General features: G+C 43.0%; 1 protein-coding gene across 2 annotated transcripts; it reads left to right on the forward strand.

The window, feature by feature from the left end:
* The first annotated feature begins 736 nt into the window (after window positions 1-736).
* On the forward strand, window positions 737-20,633 carry lonrf1 (LON peptidase N-terminal domain and ring finger 1). Of its 2 annotated transcripts, none has more exons than XM_048231233.1 (12): window positions 737-1,617; window positions 3,597-3,715; window positions 4,386-4,508; window positions 7,543-7,719; window positions 9,393-9,522; window positions 10,084-10,159; window positions 12,396-12,510; window positions 13,174-13,295; window positions 15,131-15,289; window positions 16,512-16,674; window positions 16,986-17,135; window positions 17,283-20,633. In XM_048231233.1, exons 1-12 carry the CDS (start codon window positions 1,320-1,322, stop codon window positions 17,430-17,432), a joined length of 1,782 nt encoding a protein of 593 aa, XP_048087190.1. In that variant the 5' UTR covers window positions 737-1,319; the 3' UTR covers window positions 17,433-20,633. The 2 variants fall into 2 exon arrangements, with proteins under 2 accessions (XP_048087190.1, XP_048087191.1); XM_048231234.1 differs by lacking the exon at window positions 737-1,617 and adding an exon at window positions 1,639-2,036.
* Window positions 20,634-21,934: the final 1,301 nt, after the last annotated feature.

Raw genomic sequence — 21,934 nt, forward strand, 5'->3', positions numbered from 1 at the left:
AAGGAAGTTGGACCATACAGAATGTGTGGAGATCAGGGGAGCGTTCCAAGTAGGTGGTTAATTGTCAGGTCGGGTAAGTTAACCCAGAGGAAGTGGTAAACCTCCTAATAAAAGAGCAGTTTGGCTTGGTTTAGTTTGTAGGCTATATTGAAGGCAGGGTTTACAGCTTCCTCTGGGTTATCTTAAATCAACTAGCCACGTTTTGAATACAGCAACCTAGTGTGGGTTTTTTTAAACGCTTCAGGAAAATGCATCTGACAATATCCTATTGCACAACCATGATTTCCTGCATGCATATTTCTCCTGTTAGCTTACATTAGATACATGCGCATTTCTCCGTACTTCCGAAATTTGCATTGCCGCAGCATTTTGCGGACTTTGTTGGAGTTTCAGTCGCAGAATTACTTATAAGTAGGCTATACATAGGCTATGCATATGTATGGTCTGATTTAGATCAAGGTGAAAACAACGCACCAGAAGATACTGCATTGTTTCAGTCACAGTATATAAGTACTATATTGTTTCAGTCACGGTAATATGGCGTGTCCACTTACAGAACAGGACTGTTGACAACTTGCGCGAGAACCTTCGGTAAAATATTGATTGGAATTGAAATTTGGTGTTACGAAACGCGAATGGGACTGTTTCACAACAAGTGTGGCTGACCAATAGAAAGGCCAGCCGCTGTACCATGTGATCTTTATTTATGTAACGTAATAGCGCCAGACATTATCAGCTGTAGACTGCTGTGTGCTGGGCAGTGAGTAGCCTATAGTCAGTAGACGGTAATATTTTAACACCCGTTCTTTACTCCAAATATTTAATTTAAGTGTTGATGGAGTGCAGTTCGGTAGGCCTACGCAAGGCGTGGACAGTAGCCTTTGGACTGAAGAGAAAAGCCTGTATTCAGCATGCTGGTAGAGGGAAGACGTCACTTTCCGAACACAGACTAAGTTATGATTGACAAAGGATATTGTCAACATTAACATTAGGCCTACTGTTGGTGAAACCAAAATTCTACGCAAGTGGGAATCTTGTTGAACGACTCTGGAAACAACTGGAGCGCATCGGTGACATTGGATTTTGGCTGATAAAGAAATAGCTGACCGTTCCTTGTAACACCATAGCGATGTCGGATTGGTAACCTAGATTTGATCGCAAATTTGTCGCACTGTCTGTCATCATAACCTTGATTACTTAACTTGTAAGCGAAACCTGTAGGGAGCGAAAGGCCACAGGAGTAGCCTAATAGATGCCAGTGAAAGGGAGATCTTGATTCAACTTCTACTCGTACAATTGACTGTATCAGAAAGTTCGCAATGGACCTGCTGGAATGCCCTATTTGCCTGTTTCTAATGTGCGAACCTGTGACAATGAGTTGCGGTCACTCGTTCTGCCGGCGATGCATGGGGAGCTACCTGCCGCCAAGATGCCCCGCATGCAAGGAGAGATTTAAACAAAGAGACGCAAAAAACATCAAGAACAACGTGCTGCTTATAGGCATAATCGAGAAGTGCTGCCCGGAAGAGACGAAAATGAAGTGCCACATTCAGGAGAAGCTCAAAACGAGCGAATTCACAGTAGCGTTGCGGATTGCGGATGAGGGAATAGAACTAGGTAAGGGATTCAGTGCATAACAGACAGGGAAAGGGGGGAGGGGAACTACTTACACAACCTCCCTAGTTGTCTCAGCTGTAGCCTATACTGTCGGCCTAGGCTTACAAAACTAAATTATGCAATGTAACAGCATGCACACGTTAACTCCCAGCTGCACCATTGGTCCAACCCAAGGCATTGTATGCTAATGTTCAAATCTGGCTCAGTGTCATCTCCCTGTTGTTATCAGCTGCTCTTAGCCTACCGTCTCGTTACTGACGAAGAAGAGGTCAGTGTTATGCATACCTCCTCTTCGTGGTTGTTTGAACTTTCCGTAGAGTCATCATATCCCCATGCGCCACTTCCTGAAAAGAGTTGTGATCTCCTTTTCCTTTATGCCTTTTCCATTTGCAAATCTGGAGATAATCTTTCGTGAATAAGTGAGTAGCCTCAATCTGCAGTTATGTCTACAATCTATAAACAATCAGTCTATCTAATATACAATCTTTGTATATTCCCACAAGGTGTTTGGGTGCTCTGAAAATGAGAACCAAAATGATTTTTTAGACTTGTAAAGTCTGCTGTTCAGACCCTGAAGGAATTTATTTTCTGTTCATTGTTTTTTGTGAGAGTGTTTCTACTTATCTCAATAAGGAAAATAAATCAAGAGCCTATGTTGAGTACAAATATGTCTTCTGAAGGCTTAAACTCCAGCCAAAAACTCCAATAAAATTTGTATCAACTTTGAGGGACAGCTATGGCCATGCAGGATTATCCAGACCAAACGTGACGATTTTGCTACATACTATTCCTATTTATGTACCAGCATGCAAAATTTGAGCCTCCTACATGGTTTAGTTCTTGCGCTGTGGGCTTGTGAACTTTGACAAAAAAAGAGGCCGAACAAAATCGACACCCCCTCCCCTGTAAAACTGGCTGTATCTTGGAAAGTATTGATCTTACATAAGAGTAATTTTACAGTGTGTCTCCTGGGTAACATAGGTACACCTGGTAATTTTTTCAGAATTTTTTGAGACCTAAGTGCGTGGGCCCTGGTTGAATTGACGTGGAATGACCCATAGGTGTGTGTGTGTGTGTGTGTGTGTGTGTTTAAACAGTCACTCAACCTGTGTGACTACACATCCCATGAAGAGAATTTTTTGTTTATAAGGGTGTGGTTAGGAGCCCTGTCATGTTTTTCTTAGTGTGTCAAATCATCAATGTTGGTGAAATATTTGGGTGTATTTTTTATTATGCAATTCAAACTGCTGTCACACTCATTGTGTGTGATTATGGTTCTGCAGAACTTGTAGTGACACCTTTGTGGATGCCGCACTGCTCAGCCTCCGTGTAGTTTTTCTCAGAATGTTTTGTTTCAGAGAGCACTCCATGGTTTTTTCCCTCACAACATGCCAAGCTATCTTGTTGTTGTGTCCTAGGGTGACTTTTAAGTCTTGTCATATATAGTTTGGTTTATAGTGTCCCCACAAGTCTGTTTATTATGACATCTGAGAGTCATTGGAGCAAATCAGTTCAGGCACCCTGTCATCAAGAAACTACTCTCTTCCTGGTTTCCATCATTTTCTTGTGATGGCATGTGTTTGCATACATCGGCTGTAGAAGTCTACAGAAATCGCAGAAAATGGCAGGTGATAGTGATGTGACAGTATTAAAACAGAATCAGGTCAAATGGGGTCAATGTCTAGGGACGTTTACATGCAGGCCATGGCTTAGCTGCTGTTACCAAACAGCTCATAAGGAGAGCGTCTTTTGTTTAGATAACTGGGAACAGGATGGAGAAGGTGACAGTGCTGGTAAAAAGAATGGCGATTGATCTTGCCTTTTTGTACTGATTGCAAGATTTAGAACATGGCCCTTTGAAAAATGAGTAAGTATCCTTCAGTCGACTAGGCAACTCTAGCTCATCTTTCTCCCCTCCTCTCTCACTCTCTTTCTTTGTTTCTTTCTTTCTTTCTTTCTCTCTCTCTTTCTCACTCTAGCCCCTGATGACGTAAGTCTGAAAGTATGGCGGGCTGAAGCCAACATGGGTCTGCAACGCTTCTCCGATGCTCTGCGAGACCTTGACGAACTCTGCACTTTCCGTCCAAACTGGACTGAGGTAAGTTACTGACCAGATTTGCTCAAAGTTCACCTGTCCTGATGTCAAATGCAAATGCAGTCACATGATGTGTCCATCATGAATGCAGGAATGTAGGATAAGGATTTCATTCCAGTAAACATTCTATATATAGCACACAGATTGAGAGTTTCTTGAGTCGCACATTATGCGTTACTGGCAGGATGTGAATTCAAAAGAGGTCAAGCATGTTTACCTGTTAGTTAATCCATGTTGACATGCTCCTATACTTAGAAATCTCCTTATATGATTAATGTTTGAACAGGTGGTTTTGTTGGAGAGCTACAGTGGTATGTAGCTCTAGCTCATATTCAAGAACTGCCTGTTACAACACAGGCTTTAGTCAGTTTTTTCACGCTATGTGTTTGTGATGTTGATATAATGATGCCTTTATTTGTTTACTTTTGCCTGTTGGGCATTTGGCTGGAATATCTCTCTGGCTGTCTGACATGGAATTAGAGTTTTGTAACATTTCCCTTTGGCATGGCCTTGAGATGATTCCTTATTTACATGAGGTGCTTAACAAGAAATTATGTCTACAGGGTTATGTTTTTCATCTTCCTCTAGATAGACAGACAGACACACACACACACACACACACACACACACACAATCTCTCTCACACTCTCTCTCCTTGTGTTGTGATGTGCAGGGCTTCTTTCGTAAAGGGAACGTGTTGATGGAGATGGGCCGGCAGACGGAGGCCTTGATCCAGTTCCACCACTGCCTGAAACAGCAGGCTGATTTTGCCCCGGCCAAGACCCACATCAAGAAGGTGAGGTGCCTTGGTGTCATGTCAATCAGCCTAGGTGTGTGCCTATAGCTGTTGCACTGCACAATTGTGTGTGTGTGTGTGTGTGTGTGTGTGTGTGTGTGTGTGTGTGTGTGTGTGTGTGTGTCGCGCGTGTGTGTGAGACAAGGTTATGTTGTTATTAAGGTGTTAGGTGTTATTAACGTGTCATGAAAAAGATGAAATAAGGTTGTTTGTTTCCAGTCATATAATCACATTTTATAACTTTCATGGAAGCAAGGGATAATGGACGACACAGCGTTCACAGAAAGAAATGCACATTCAAGCGCGCCAGCGGAGGGCCGTTACACCTCGTAAGTGCATTTATTTCTGTGGACCAAATGCCGTGGACTCCATTATCCCGCTTATACCACTGCTGCCACTTGCGTTTTGTTCATTTGCTGTTATAATTTACACATTTTAATCTCAAAAACTGTCTCGTTTGTAGAACTACTTCTTTCCACCACATATCAACTAATTTCTCAACTTGCAGAACAAACTGCTGTTACTAGTTCTAAATTGATGGTTGCTATGGCAAAAGGCCAGTCGTTAGTTCCATCTCTCCTGTTGTCAAGCGGGCATATCCCAGGATTCTGATGAACCTTAAAGGGATATGTCACCATTTGGGGAAATATGCTCATTTTCCACCTCCCCTTGAGTTAAACAATTGAGTTTTACCTTTTTCCAGTTCATCCAACCGTTCTCTGAGTCTGGCGATACCACTTTTAGCTCCAGCCTAGCATAGAACATTGAATCGGATTAGATCATAGACCTCTCCGGAATAACTCCCGCCTCCGTAACTTCCGCATCCATCCAACTTCCGGGCGTCGAATGTCTATGGGAAATAACATGGCGTTTCGAAATATCATACCGATAAAAGATCTGTAGGTGGCGAAGTAGAAAAAAATGGTGGGCCGATTGGCCTACACACTTCTGCCATCTAGTTTCCACTGGGTTTTTTGATTGTCGTTGCCGTTAAAGTAGAAATATATCAGTAAGAAGCACTAAGCTAACGCACACTTCAGACGCCGCGACTCCCCCAGTCAAGGTTGCATAGCAACGGCAATGTTTCATAGTTTGTCTTCACCGAAACAGAGTTTGTGACACCAAAGCCTGTCTACGGAGGTGGCACTAACCCTGCGTGAAATCACCATGTTTGATAGGTTGTTAATACATTCTGAAAACGTTCTGATCTGATCAAGGTCATGCAAAATAAAGCTATCGACTCAATACGATTCAGCCTCTGATTCCTAGTCTGCTTATCATTATCTGTTATTCGTGAAAAAAAATCTCATCTCGTCATGTCTGTATTGTCTTCGTTGGCAATTTCTTTCTTTTTCAAATATCTCAATAACAGCCAACAAACTCGCACAGTCAAACCAAAGTTAAGTCATGTTGAAAAGAGGCTGAACCTTGCAAACGATTTACATTTATAGACCACTGAAACCACGCATGAATCACACGTAAAAATGACCATCACGTTAGGTTGTGACTGGTTGTGAGCAAGATCTAACGCCCTCCTCCGCCAGCGTACATCGGAACTAGCTCCCGGTTAGCATTAATAATCGTTTACTACTTAAACGGCACTGACAATCAAAAAATCCAGTGGAAACTAGATGGCAGAAGTGTGTAGGCCAATCGGCCCACCAGCTTTTTCTACTTTGTCACCTACAGAGCTTGACAGGTACGATCTTTCGAAACGCCATGTTATTTCCTATAGACATTTGACGACCGGAAGTTGGATGGATACGGAAGTTACGGAGGCGGGACTTATTCTGGAGAGGTCCATTAGCATCTCGCCCGCTAGCATCACGCTTAAAAGTGACTAAGATTTTCGGTAATTTTCCTATTGAAAACTTCTCAAGCTATAAAGTGTAATAAGACTAATGGAAAATGAAATGTTGCGATTTTCAAGGCTGATTTGACATGGAACTATACTCTCATTCCGGCATAATAATCAAAGAACGTTGCAAACGTACCATGGGCGCAGCAGCACAATGATATCACGCAGCACCTGAAAATATCCTCTTTTCCCAATCATGTTGGAGGGTCATAGAAAAATGTATTGCTGGCGAAGGGAGGGTCAAGTCTATTTTGACTAAAGATCCCAAAACTCCTCCATTAGCCCCTTAAATAAAAAATGAACAGTCCACATTCTAAGGAACGCATGACAATGGGAAATTCAACCAAGCAGTGGTATTCATACTTTGCAGTCACATACCATGGATACCTGGCGGGCCAGAAACGCTGACAAAATGGTTTGTTTGTGCTGGCTGGTGGTAGGAGTATGTGCTATGGCTAGTTTTTCATTTCACAATTTCACAATTTTTGTGGTTTTAAAGTGCCTCATTTAATCTTAAGTGTGATAGTCCAGTTAGAACAATAGTGGGTAAAAAAATCCTCCTTGAGATAAAATGGCCACTCAGAAGCAGTGCCAGAGAGATCCCATACTCAGTGGTCAGGAGTACTGCCCTGTGGCCACTAGCTAGGGACAGGACAAAGCGGGCCACCCTCTCCATCTTGTTCATCCTGGCATGAAGGGCGTAGTCTGGGGTTACAGATGGGATATCTAGCTTACCCCTGATGAGAAGGGATGCAAAATAGTTTGGATTGCCAGAGTGGGACAGGAACTACCCATAAAATTACTAGTTTTTGATGGACAAGCAAACCAACCCTTCTAGTAAGCTGGCTTATACTTTGAACTTCACAAAGCCACTACAAAGCTAAAAACATTTTTGAACAGTGGCAGATTTAATAGGCCAGCAAGTTTAATTTGCTTTAACTCATCCATGGTCTCATATATCTCATGAGTTGCTCTTTCGATTCAGACAGGTTACTGTAACTAAAATGATGTCTCTGATGGGAACAAACCAGACAGTCAGACATAGTTCAGCCGTGATGTGGTTTCAACACATGCTTTTGTTTCATTTTCACATTTGCTCTCCCTCAAACTGTGTGTGTGTGTGTGTGTGTGTGTGTGTGTGTGTGTGTGTGTGTGTGTGTGTGTGTGTGTGTGTAGATCTTGGAGGCTGAAGGCATGTCTGTGCCTGAGGAGGTGCCTCGGATTCTGCAGGTGGTGTCTGACTTCCTGCGGGAGGACTGTCCCATCAGCAGCTCCCAGGGCACCCCCCATGGGAAGAAAGGGGTGAGGTGCCCCCCAGAGGATGGGGCAAAAGAAAGGGGCAACTCTGGCAAGGTAAGACCCCCATACCCCCCACTCCCCACTCGTACATTATAAAACCCTGCTGGCATGCCAGTGTTACATGTGTGTGGTGATGCTTTACATGGGCCTTCTGCAATTTAAGCTCCATAACATCTTTAACATGTTATGACGGACGCCATCTGTTCTCATGGGATACATGGCTGTCCTCATCAGGAAGCTCCGATGCTGTAGCAGATTAGGCCGCATGCAAATGATCTGCCGTTGTGAGATAAAGCTTTAAATAAGTAAGCAATGGTGCCATCCATGACTCCATTGTTATTTCACACCACACTAATCTTCATGGCAACTGATAGCAGCATATTATGGCGCCGTTACGTTACCTTTGAAGTGAATACATAGGGGTGGGTTATGTTACTGTCTTTTCCCACTTTTTAACTAAGGTTTATTCACTGACTGCAAAATTCCACTCAGTTATTATGATAACACACAGGGAATACATGGGAGTTCATTGGGCTGTTGGACACTGGTTAATCCATGGGTGTAGTCAATACACATTTTTTTACTTACATAAATCACTGTCATGTTGGTTATACATGAAGCGTTCCATATGCAGGAAATTACTATAGTTATGGATACAAAGTAACAACCTCTTTTTACCCATCAACATAGAAAGCCAGTGGAAAGTGTGACAACTTCACCCCTTTGTCCAAATATGATATAACAGCCTCAGTAGACAACAGCTTGAGTGAACGTTCAAGTGTGAACTTTTGAACTGCAGCAGGGTGGTCAGGCTAGCTTAACCACGCGTAGGAATCAAAGTTTTGTTTGGTTAAGGGCCATCTTAGCCGTCTGTTTATCACTTACCTAAACCAGTGAGGGAAGCATGCACACTCTAGTTGAACTCACATAAACATGCTGTAAACAAGTCAAGGCCAGGGCTGCATGCTTACAGAACTATTGATAGCAAGTTATAATCTTTGTTATTACACTGTTATTGTGTTGTTATGCTCATTGCTCTTCCGAAGTGGCGGTTTAGTCAGTTAGTGAGTTTTTTTTCTTCCGTATTTTTTTTTTCCTTCAGTAATTGTGAGTCAACGATTCCCGGCACACCTGCACACACTCACACACACACAAGTTGCAAGAGTAGGGAACTGAGCAGCTGATGGAGACAAATTGACAAGCACGATTATTTTTTTTGCAGAGAGAATGTGCAGGACTGAGCGGCGGTCATATTTTGTGCTGCTTTGCGGTAAATCTAGTTATTAGTTACTCTTAAGGCAACATTTACTTGATAAGATAACCTCTTGCAGACTTATTATAACAAAATGATAACATTTTATAGTTACTCAGTGAATATGAAATATCATAACAACTAAAAATGGCGCACACTGTCTGCCATAAGATCTTCATTGGACATACTCAATTTGATGCTGTGAAGAGTTTTTCCATGCTTGACCTAGTAAATAGCATAATATTTTGAGGAGAGTTAGGGGAGGGGGGAGGAGTGAGTTTATCTGCTGATAATGTTCTTTTCTATTGAAACCTGCTTAGTATGTTTACTTTTGATCATTTCAAAAGCTGTTTGTGTGTGAATTTTTGGTCTGTTATTCAGTGCTGCTAGCTGACTCTCTCTAGCTTGGGTAGAGATTGGCAGTGGGAATGTAAAGTGACTCCTGCCACTCATGCTGCTCTCTGGTGTGTTCCAGATGGCTGCCAAAGCCAAGCTGGGCTCCAGCACCGAGTGCTGCCTGAGTCTGTGCCAAGCCGTGTCCCTCCTCCCCACCGCCGAGGAGGAAGAGGAGCCTACGATGAGGAAGGGCGAGAGGGACAGCAGAGGTGAGGAGCCGACGGTCAACCCTGGAGGCCGTAATCACAGCACACGTGGCAGAATCGTAAACGTCACAAATCATCAACGTGGCGAAATCATAGTGGTCTGGGAAAGAATGGATGCTACTGGTTTAGATATGACTACCTTTATAAGATTAAGGATAATAATAATTTAATTTGCATGTAAGAGACCACAAGCTTCTTCTTGTAAGACTGAACAACATTGCGAACATTGTTTTGCTTTAAGAAGGTGAATGGCATAATTTTTTCTGAAACCTTTGAACTTTTGAAACCTCTGAAAGTGCATCTGGATTGATTTCATAACTACCTCGAAATGCATTCATAACAGCAGCATGCTTTAACATGTAATTCTCTCAGGTTTGGGGAGTGGATCATTTATGTTCTTTGAGCTCTTTGTACTCATAAGAAACACATAATTAGTTATGGTGAAATGTTTATCAGAAACAGCCGCATTAAAAAAAACATCCTGGAAGTCCTCGTTTGCAAAACTGATTGTCGTTGTGGGTCTCGTTGAGACGGTGTCTTATCCACTTCTCCTGTGTCCTGCAGCCTACTGCGGCGCGGACAGGGAATCGACCCTCGGCGTCCTGACTGTCTCTGACTTTGAGTGTCCGCTCTGCATCAGGTGAGCGCCAGCTGGCTCACCCGGGCCTGGACACCCCAGTCATTTGATCCCACTGTCCATGCCACATTCACTAACTCACCGCCCTTTAGCAGCCCCCTTTAGTGTGTGTGTGTGTGTGTGTGTGTCTGACTGTGTGTCAGTTAACCTTTAGAACCCAATTGATGCAAAGTGCGTCAAAAAACACACCCTTTCTTCTCTGTTACATTGCTCCGGAACTGTTCGTCGCAGCGAGATGAAACCTTTATTGCGTGACAGAGCAGAAGTGGGGCTTTCCAACGAGCCTACTCGATACGTATGATATGTACGATCAAGTATGAAAATTAAAAAAATAATCATGAAATTAAATCAAATTGCATCATATTTACAGTCTATACTTCTCTGCGTTCACCTGCGCACCCATTACTCTCGTTTGAATTACTCGCGAACCCGTGACTACATAGATATAGCAAGCATATCAGATGAAAGAGGAGACACAGGGCTATCCATACCATGTATATCAATCCTTCTGGCTTATAAAAATAGACGAAGTGACTGCAAAATAATAACATCATGTACACAAACCAACGCTGCACGCCCATTACTCTCGTTTGAATTACTTGCGGACCCGTGATGGTATAGATATGCCACGTCAGATGAAACATGTCAGATGAAAGAGGAGACTCAGAGCTATCATTTGATACCAAGTACATCCTTCTGGGTTATAAAACAGACGAAGTGACAGCAAAATAATAACTTCATATAGCTGGACTTACCCCACGTTTTTGTCTGTTTTTGTGGCAAAGCATGTTTATAATCCAGCGCTATCGTGTGTTTCTCTATGGCAAAGCATGGTCATAATCCGGTTTTGAGATCCTAGCAAATTCCTGCATGGCATCCAATTCAAGGCTCACATTGCATCCCAATTTGTTCAACAAAGAAACACCTTTTTTGCCTTTATTTTGTTCATGGCAATGTAGTAAAAAGTTGAGAGTCATTATGAGTGCATACACCATAGGCACACGCAGGCTAGCACGCAAACTCTGATCAAGTCAGGTCAGATCAGTTCGTGTCACAGATATGGAGCGCAGAAAGGTCATTTTTCACCACTAGCTATGAGCTTGCTAAAATAGCCCCACATCATCACATACCCTTGACCATACCTAGAGATTGGCATGGGTGTTATTTCAGTTAGCCTATTAGCTGGTTTGATGCTCATTGAGCTCAATGCCAATCAAACCAGCTAATAGGCTAACTGAAATAACACCCATGCCAATCTCTAGGTATGGTGAAGGGTATGTGATGATGTGGGGCTATTTTAATTCCAAAGGCCAAGGTAACTTTATCAGGATGCACAGTATTCTGGATCCATGAAATAACTGGCCTTTAAAAATAAAAATCTGCCTGTCTCTATGGGAATTTAACATAGGGGTGGGAATACTTATGACCCCTGTATTTTAAGGAAGAACATTTATTTATGATGATAAATTATTCATTCACTAAGAAAATTGGTGTCCTTAAAGGTTAGATATTTCCTCATTTTTTACTTAAGGCATTAAGATCAATTTCCAAAAGATGATTTTATATTCCTCTTTTCAGTCAACTTTAGCATGGGTGCCAATACTTTTGGCCATCACTGTATTTCCGTAAATCCCACACCACATATTTCTGTAAATTGCTCAGCCCCGGAGTATCCCTCCAACATGGCAATTATATTGCCAGATTCAGGACAGTCTGCCCTACACAGACATGAAATGCATGTAGAGCTATGAGCTTGCTGTGGTGAGATACATGTCAAAATATAAGAATTTGTATAATACACTTTTTATATTTAATTCTTTAAAAATCTAAATAAAATCAATGCTAGTACTAATACATGAAATGATGAAAAAAAACAATATATAATACGTGTGTGTGGCACTTACAATGACCAGAATAAATCCTTATGAATAAAGGTAGTGAAAATGCCCTAAAAACAGCTTAGGGTTCTAAGGGTTAATATTTATATATTTGTGTTTGTGCACGTGTGCGTGTGAGAGAGAGAGAGAGAGAGAGAGAGAGACAGACAGAGAGAGAGACAGACAGAGAGAAAAAGAACGAGACAAACTAGTGTCTATGAAAGTTCATAGTGTTGTAGAACAGATTATTTTTTGTCAATGATGCATACTACTGCAAGAACATGAGCTGGATTGTATAGTGTTTTGTTGTGCTAACACAGCTATGTATGCCGTCTCAACGCTCCTGTGTTCTGTTCCCAAAGACTGTTCTATGAGCCAGTGACCACGCCTTGTGGGCACACGTTTTGCAAGAACTGCATTGAAAGAAGCCTAGACCACAACCTGCGATGCCCCCTCTGCAAGCAGCCACTACAGGAGGTACTTCTGGTTTGCAAAATGGAACTTCCACCATTGTGGAGACAATGTGATGAAAATGAGCTTTGGTTTGGTTGTAGGGTACAGTAACTCTGAAAGCATTGCACAATGCAGTGTCCTTAAACAGACCAAATATGGAGATGAAGCTTGAGTAAAGGGAAAGTTATCAGCTGTATATCAGTTGTCTTGTGGTGAAGAAGCACCTACAGCAGGAGTCTCAAACTCAAATTAAAACCCCTGATGAGTGTAGTTTGTTGCGCATGGCAATTTAACGTTAGCTAATGTCTGTGATTAAAGTGAATAAAGAGGAACATCTTATCTCTCCATTTCATAATTGCACTTCTGTTTGGTAGTGTAATGGTATTTTTGTCTTTAGAGCTTTTTTTTTTAAAGGAATAGCCCTTGTAAAAGTTAGCTCTTTTGAAGATTTTGGTTGACCAAATTGACATAGTCTATGCAGCTGCACTCCCAAAGCTAATGTTAGTTGAGAAAATATTCATAACAATAACACATATGATTGCAGGAAATTAACTCCCATGCCACATGTTTTTAAATTAATACTGCTCCTAATCTTTTGTCCCCATATGAATGTCAAGAGAGTTGCATAAATAACCCCTCTCTTCTTCCTGTGTGTGTGTGTGTGTGTGTGTGTGTCTCTTCCTGTAGTATCTGAAGAACAGGAAGTACAACCCCACGGTACTACTGCAGGACGTCATGACCCGCCTCTTCCCCTCACAGCTGGCAGAGCGCAAGCAGGTGCACGAGACCGAGATGGCCGAGCTCTCCAAGTGAGTCGTGGTCCTGTGACTGGCTCCACTCGAGGAGAAGACGACGATGATAGTCATTTATTCATTTATTCATTTATTCGTTTAATCATATTAATCCACAATCAGCAGTCATTTTTATATCTCAGACTTTCATCTTTTCAAACTGAGAAAAAAAAGTCACACTGCTTAGAACACTGTCAGCACACACTGTAATTTTTGTTGCAAGATAGACGTAGCCTACTAAAATAATCAGAATCAGAATCAGCTTTATTGGCCAGGTTTGCGTAAACAAACAAGGACTTTGACTCCGGTTCTATCTTTGCTCTCAAAGTACAACTTAACATATCAGGATACAAAAACATAAAGGAGTAAAAAGAATAAAAACAGAACAGTAAGAATAGAATGAAGGGCAGTAGAACATGTCTATGTATGAGAATGAAGGGCAGTAGAATATGGCTATGTATGAGAATGAAGGGCAGTAGAACATGTCTATGTATGAGAATGAAGGGCAGTAGAACATGTCTATGTATGAGAATAAATACAGTATGTACATTTGCTAATGAATAAAAAGACACTATGGGTGGGATAGGCTAATGCAATGTCCCTGTCAAGGTTGCCAAGTTGTGGACACCTCAACAGACACAGGCAAGATGCAATATACAGTTGAAAAGAGGGTGGGAATAGTGCAATATCAGTATAGACTGAGTTTTTAAGATTAAATATAAATATTGTATAGTGCAACTGTGCAAGGCAGTTCAGTGCAATGATAATGTATTAATAACAACAACAACAACACATTACATTTATATAGCGCTTTTCTCAATACTCAAAGCACACCACATGGATGGGGGGACCTCACTAGTAACCACCACCAATGTGTAGCACCCACCTGGGTGATGCACGGCAGCCATTATGCGCCAGAACGCTCACCACACACCAGCTTGAGGTGGAGAGTGAGGGAGTGAATGAGCCAATTACAGTGGGGGATGATTAGGGGGCCAGATTGAATGAGCCAGGTTGGGAATTTAGCCAGGACACCGGGGAGCCCCCTACTCTTTGCGATAAGTGCCATGGGATCTTTAATGACCACAGTGAGTCAGGACCTCGGTTTAACGTCTCATCCGAAGGACGGCATCTCCTACAGTGCAGTGTCCCCCGTCCACGCACTGGGGCATTGGGATCGATCTTTTTTTTTTTTTGGCCAGAGGGAAGAGTGCCACCTACTGGCCACCCAAGTACTAACCAGGCCCACACCTGCTTAGCTTCAGTAATTCAGCTAAGACAAGGTATCCATTGGTCTGGCTGCTGGTTGCTGTAACTGTGAGGTTGAAGTACACATGAGGTAGATGAGCCGAACAGTGTTGAATGACTTTGTTCAGTGTAAGGGTGGAGTCTGTTACTGAGTGTTCAACAGAGTGACTGCTTGGGGGAAGAAGCTGTCTTTGTGTCGGCTGGTTTTGGTGAACAGTGCCCTGTATCGCCTACCAGAGGGAAGGAGGTTGAATAGTTTGTGACCAGGATGTGAGGGATCTGTAGAGATTTTTGCTGCCCCTTTCCTAACCCTGGACCGGTACAGGTCCTGTGTGGACAGAAGGTCAGCTCCAATGATCCTCTCTGCAGCCCTAATTGTCCGTTGCAGTCTGGCCCTGTTCCGTTTGGTGGCTGGCCCTAACCAGCAGTGATGGAAGTGCAGATGACTGAATGATGGCTGAGTAGAAAGTTGTCAGCAGCTCCTAAGGCAGATTAAACTTTTTTTTAATGACACATCGCATTCATGCCTATGCTTGTGCTACACAAGACGTATTTTCTCCATCTAACATATCAACGTTTTTGCTGTGCCTGTGTTTTGCCTTCAGCTTGACCACCGATATCCCCGTCTTCGTGTGCACGGTGGCGTACCCGGGCATTCCATGCCCGCTGCACATCTTTGAGCCCCGCTACCGCCTCATGATGCGCCGCTGCATGGAGACGGGCACCAAGAAGTTTGGCATGTGCTGCTATGAGCCTGGCAAAGGGTACGGAGGAGTCAGAGTACCCCACCAAAACACCACCACCAAAACACCATCACCAAAACACCACCACCAAAACACCACCCCACCAAAACACCACCCCACCAAAACACCACCCCCAAAACACCACCACCAAAACACCATCACCAAAACACCACCCCCAGGCCCTGGAGCCATAGACAGATAAACACCATCACCAAAACACCATCACCAGGCCCTGGAGCCATAGACAGATAAACACCATCACCAAAACACAATCACCAAAACACCACCCCCAGGCCCTGGAGCCATAGACAGATAAACACCATCACCAAAACACCATCACCAGGCCCTGGAGCCATAGACAGATAAACACCATATCCAGGCCCTAGAGCAGGGGTGGGCAAACTGCGGCCCGCGGGCCGGATCTGGTCCGCTAAGCACTTTCATCCGGCCCGCCGAGCATTTCATTTGGTTATCAGGCTGCTCACTATTTTTTTCCTGCGATAGAGACGACGTTGGCTAGCTTTACTGCAAACTGCTTTTCACTCTCCTTAGAGAACATTATGTCAATGTCAAAACATCATGTTAAATAGAGATAACATCATGTTAAACTAAGTTAACTCTTAGTTATCTCCTTTGCAGCAGATCTAACGTGAACATTGCGCGATCCATTTAATTGGGAAACGCCTGCACTCAATGAGGGAGAGAGAGCCACAGGTTCCAGCTGGCTTGTCATTGTTCATAATTGATATCTCCTTCCTATAAGAAAGTTTTAAAAGGAAATCATGAAGGCAACAGTAGTTCCCACAACTGACCATTTAAAAACTGTGAGAGGGCCCAGCCGTAGGTACAGCACTAGCCATAGCGGAGCAGGCAGAAGATCATTGAGAAATAAACGTGAATTAAAGCGACTGTCTTAAAGCGACAGTGCACAATTTATACATTTGTTAAACAGCATAAAATTAGCAGCATTTTTAAGCAATTCATATTTTAAAACAAATATGTTTCATACTAAATTATAGGCTATAAAAAAATGTATTTTTTTATGTGTGTGTCGGGGGAGTTGTTGTGCGTGGCATGGCATGATTCTACCTGATTAAAATGACTACTTCTTACGGTCATCTTAGAAATTATGCAGCAATGAAAGTTCAGCCGCGCTAGGAGCTCTCCTAAGGTATCTGCACTGGTGTTGATTTGGGCGACTGATTTCTGGTGTGTGTGTGTGTTTGTTTGTGTGTGCGCGCAGGTTTTCAGACTACGGCTGCATGCTGGATATCTTAGAGATGGACCTGCTTCCGGATGGGCGATCCTTCGTGGACACAATGGGAGGCAACCGCTTCCACGTCCTGAGGCGCAGTCAAAGAGATGGATACCACACCGCTGATGTGGAGTACCTGGAGGACCGCAAGGTGCGTGTGCACATAATGTGTCTGTCTGGGAACATTCTGTTCATCTATCTGTGTTTTGGTACACGTACTATATGTTGGACACTGTGCATGTTTATGTTTATGTATCATGTTTATATATAATAACATTGTGTGTGTGTGTGCCCGTGTGCCTGTGTATGCGTGTGTGTGTGCCTGTGTGCCTGTGTGCCCGTGCGTGCGTGTGTGTGTGTGTGCATGCATGCGTGTGTGTGTGTGTGCGTGTGTGCGTGTGTGCGTGTGTGCGCATGCGTGTGTGTGTGCGTGCGTGTGTGTGTGTGTGTGTGTGTAAACAGGTGGAGGGTGCGGAGCTGGACATGCTTGAGCGGTTGCATGAGAGCGTGTACCAGCAGACGAGGGAGTGGTACCAGCGCCTGGGCGTCCACATCCGGGATCAGATATGCAGACGCTTCGGGGCCATGCCTGACAAAGAGGACAACATCCAGGTAAGACCCATGTACACACACACACACACACACACACATACACACACATACACACATACACATACACATACACGTACACACAAACACTTACTTCTTCTTCTGTCTTATGTAAATAATCACTCTTTCTTTCTCTCTCTCTCTCTCTAGGCATCCAGTAATGGCCCTGCATGGTGCTGGTGGTTGCTGTCCGTGCTGCAGCTGGACCCAAGCTACCAGACCACCGTGCTATCCCTCACCTCCCTCAAGGACCGGCTCGGACACCTGCGCCTCATGTTGGAATACTTCTCTCAGAGCTAGACACGCGCACGCACACACACACACACACACACACACACACACACACACACACACACACACACACACACACACACACACGCATACAGAGATAAACACACTCAAAGACTGGTCAGGGCACTTTTGACTAATGCTGGAATACTTCTCCCATAGCAAGACACACTGCACACACACACACACACACACACACACACACACATTGCTGGACTTCAAGTCTGAATTTAATTTAGCAGCCCTTAAAGCCATGGGCAATGCCTTTTTTTTTTAAAAAACGTTGGGGAAACTTTGGGAAACAAAGTTACTATTTCATTACTATATATATGTATTTTGTTCTACCCATTGAGACAAACGAGTTTCTGTTGAAGTAACGCACATGCATTTCCGCAGTATCATTTGTGCACAACACATTTGCCAAACGTGAGTGACCCACTCGGATGAAGAGCTTTAGGCTCAGCGGCATTGCTAGCATGGTGTGGTTGTTTACGCTTAGGGGAGAGGGGCATGGAGATGGGAACGGTAGCCCATCAGTAGTCATGATGTCATAATGGAATTACCATAATAGAGTTTTGAGAAGGATATGCTGCATTCCAGACAACTCTGAAGTTGTGTGGAATGCAGCAATGGTATTCATCATCGCTTGTCTAAACGCACAGCTCTTTCTTCTTCTTTTTCTTTGAATCGCTTGTGTTCGTGAACATACGAAGGAAGGCTGCCGCTGGTTCTCCATCCCCTTTTTGACCGTTTAGGTGATTTGTGTTAGGGAACTAACGTTACTGCCAGCAGCTGTAGAGGCATGTGATGGGGCAGTGACTGCCTTGTGTTACATATGCGCCATCTACCTTTTTGAAGAGGCGCTTTTCAAAATCGTTTTGTCAACACGATCAGTGGCGATACTTCTAACTTATAAGTCCAGAGGAGACAAAGGACAGTATAACAGTCCAGAGGTGTGTTGGCAGCTGTCCCTTGCGGTTTCCCTCACTGGGAGAGCTGGGGGCGACAGCAGGGAGAGTTGACTGCTACGTGTGTCAGTGCCTTTACCTGTATTATTGGCTCGAATCACGCAGCCCTTTGATTTGAGATCCACGGAAGCACTTACAGAGGTGCGTTTCAAATTACTTCAGTGCTCTATGATGCCGGAATGCTGAGACGACAAGACCGACATCTCAGATCTCTCCTACCCGTGTAAAGGGCTGGCTGATTTTTTTGTTTTGGCTTAAATGTTTTGTCCGAATTTTTTTCTCTCGATTTTGTGCCACATTCCAGGGAATGTCTGAGCAGCATTGATGATTTGTCATCGACTTAAATGAGCAACGGCTTGAAACTGGGTGAAAACAAGCTGGTCCTGCTAAACTTTGTTTACTGTAATTATTATCATTGTGCTTTTAAGACATATTTTCTGTGTAGTGCTTTCAGTCGGGATGTAAGTCATGAATAGGTTAAAAAGCCATTGCCTGAAGTTTCATACCCTGTTTTGTTTTTTTGTAGTGCTCTAGTCCTTAACAGGCTGGCACAGAGCTTTTTAGCCAAATCTGGGTGTTTTTGTCTGTACATACGTCTGTTGGAGCTTCTTTATGATAATGGGAGGAGGGGCTGACTTTGGCTTTTTGGAGGATTGTTTTTAAAACCCTGTTACGCACAATAAAATTCCTCCAAAGGAAAGGGTTTCATGTGGCCTGGACAGTGTTTGGGGTCAGCACTGTCAAGACTGCCCCACTATCCCAAAGAACTTTCACTAGGACTCCAGATCAGAAAAACACACACACACACACACACACACACACACACATACACACACACACACACACACACATATACACACACACACATACACACACACACACATACACACACACGCACACACAAATACGTACATACATATTTACATACAATTCTCCCTTTACTTTACTTTTAGAATGTGTGAGCAAGTATGCACACAGCCCCTCTTGTAGATCTAGAAATATGGAGATATTTCTGATTTAAAATAAATATGGGATGTATGCATGGGGTATACTGATGGTTTTTTTTTCTTTTTTTAAAGAAACATATATATTCAATGCAGTCCTTCATATACAGTAGATGCATGATGTATCCATGCATTGATATGCACACATGCATCTTCTCTGTAGGTGCGTTGGGAGAGCCCAAGTAAGTCCCCACAAACAGCTACCTCAGGGCTGTCGTGCCAAAAGGGATTGATTTTAAGGGAGGGAAAAAACACACAAATGATACTCTTTAGATCCAAGTGCAAGTGAATCCCACAGAGACAGAGAAATGACACAACAGGCCAATAGCTGACCGTCATAGGGCTGCCTTCTCTAGAAGCTTCTGTGTCTTGCTGTGAATCGGCTATGGCTGCGACTGACCCCATAGCTGGGCTGCCTAGTTATATTTCTGAGCTATTTCACGTGTGGACCGCCGTTGTTTTGTGTTTTTTGGACCTCTCTAGCATGGCCCATTTCCTGCTCTCTGTTGTTGTTTGTTTATTGTTATGTTTGAGGAGAGCTGATCGATTGCTTAAACGTTTGTGGTCCATACTGTTAAGATCCCTGGTGAGGTGGCAGAGACAGATCTATCTCGTGGAAATGTCAACATTTCAGTGAGTCCTTGTCCTTCATGTTGACACACCTCACTGTAGGACACACGGCATTGTGAGAGTCACACACAGGTCCACATTGTTAAGGAAAATATCCCAGGATAGCCAGAGAAAACTCAATGTAAAATAACCTTATCCCTGCTATGTACAGAGTAGATAAAAAGCCATCATTGTGACATCATTGTGTGTGCTTGAATTGATTGTGGAGACACGTCCTCCCATGCTGAGAAATATTGCCAGACCAACAGATAACCTTTGCCGTAGTTCTTAAGTAGACAGATTATTTATTATCTAAGATCAAGATTCAATACTATTGCCATACAACAGAAGTTATTAGGAATTTGCTGCATTGTGCTCTACACATCTGATTGGGGTTGATTATGGATCCAGCAGATTTCACTCCCCATGGCCTGTGTGAAGTGTGAATTAAATGGAAATAATCAGACCTTTCATATGGACACACTGTTTTATGATTATGGAATTTTCCCAGTACTAAAGTATACTTGTACCAATTGCATTGTATTACTTGGGGGAAGTGGCAAAGGCCAACTCGGGACTAAATGTCCTGAATGATATTATCAATTTAACAAATAAAACTTTTGAAAACATTAGTAAAAGTGAGTCTCTTGATTTCATGCTCCAACTTTTGTCTCAGTCAGTAGAACATCACTTGGTGATGAACAAAGTAAAACAAATTTCTAGACATGGGCTTCATTGATCTGGTTACCCAGAAGTTCTCTTCAGGGCTTTATTGGATCAAGACATTTAATACATCGACTGCCCACTAGATGGCAGCATCAGTTTATTCACAGCAGATCCGTAGACAATGATTCATTCATCTAATAAATCCATCATCTAATAAATCCATCTGTGGCCGACTACAGAGGTGAAATAAGTATAAAATAAATCGCCCTCGCACGCCATCATTCATCGTCTGACGGAGACCACGGGAGCCATAAAGCAGGAGTGACTTCTTCTGTCCACGTGTCATGATGTCCTTTATAAGTTTCTGAAGATTTGCGTAGCCTGCTTCAGATACTGATTTAGGCTTTTGTGAATTGTGGTTCGAAAGACATATTCTCGGTCTGTTTAGATGTAGTCTATGGGTATGTTTTACTTTACCCTATGTCCCAATCAGCATTTTAGCATAGCTAATCGTAATCCTCTGAAATTTCACACAATGACATTGCTCAATTAATATAGTGCTATAAATAAATGAAAATAGATTAAAAGAAACACATACTTCTCTCTAATCAAAGTTCTTAATTGTAGTGCAGTCAACTTTCTAAAGCAGAACATTGCGTTAAGAAGATTTAAGATTTATAAGAATCGTTTCAAGGGAAACCTGGTATCTTTCATGGAGCAACTTGCTATGATGAACTTGTGTGTGTGTGTGTGTGTGTGTGTATGTGTGTAGAGAGAGAGAGAGAGACAGAGAATATTATAGGTTTCATGTGTTTTGTGACACTTTATGGTATGGGCTCATACGCGAGATTTCCTTCCCTCCCCACCACCTGTCCTCAGCAGAACAGAATGTCGAGGGGAAAAGCCAGTAAACGTTGTTTTCAACAACATTTTGTTTCATTAGATTAGACAAAAAAAACTGGATCCAGAAAGCTATTTAGAGAGGGAGCGTTTAGGTGCTCGGCGCTTACTAGTTTCAGCACTAGCCCAGCATGGACAGCTCCTGCAGTTATCCGCGGCTTCTTCCAGACAAGCTACTGTAATTCAATTTGGTCAGTCCCCATCTCTTGACAGCGATGTTATGAAGCAGCCGTGCTTTACAACTCCCAGCAAAACGAGATTCCCTATGATGTCAGACAGGAACGTATGGTCCTCCTTATTGAGATGTGATGGCGTCAAAGTCATCGCCCGGATAGGCTAAATTGGGATTTAACAATACTTCAAGGTG

The sequence above is a fragment of the Alosa alosa genome, chromosome 21 (genome assembly GCF_017589495.1).
Source record: "Alosa alosa isolate M-15738 ecotype Scorff River chromosome 21, AALO_Geno_1.1, whole genome shotgun sequence".
NCBI classification, from domain to species: Eukaryota; Metazoa; Chordata; class Actinopteri; order Clupeiformes; family Clupeidae; genus Alosa; species Alosa alosa.

Excerpts from the sequence above, each read along its gene's own strand:
- lonrf1 (XM_048231233.1), top strand. The coding sequence starts at position 1,320 with ATGGACCTGCTGGAATGCCCTATTTGCCTGTTTCTAATGTGCGAACCT. Across the intron at positions 7,720-9,392 it reads AAAGGGGCAACTCTGGCAAG|ATGGCTGCCAAAGCCAAGCT; the intron begins GTAAGACCCCCA and ends GGTGTGTTCCAG. Across the intron at positions 13,296-15,130 it reads GAGATGGCCGAGCTCTCCAA|CTTGACCACCGATATCCCCG; the intron begins GTGAGTCGTGGT and ends TTTTGCCTTCAG.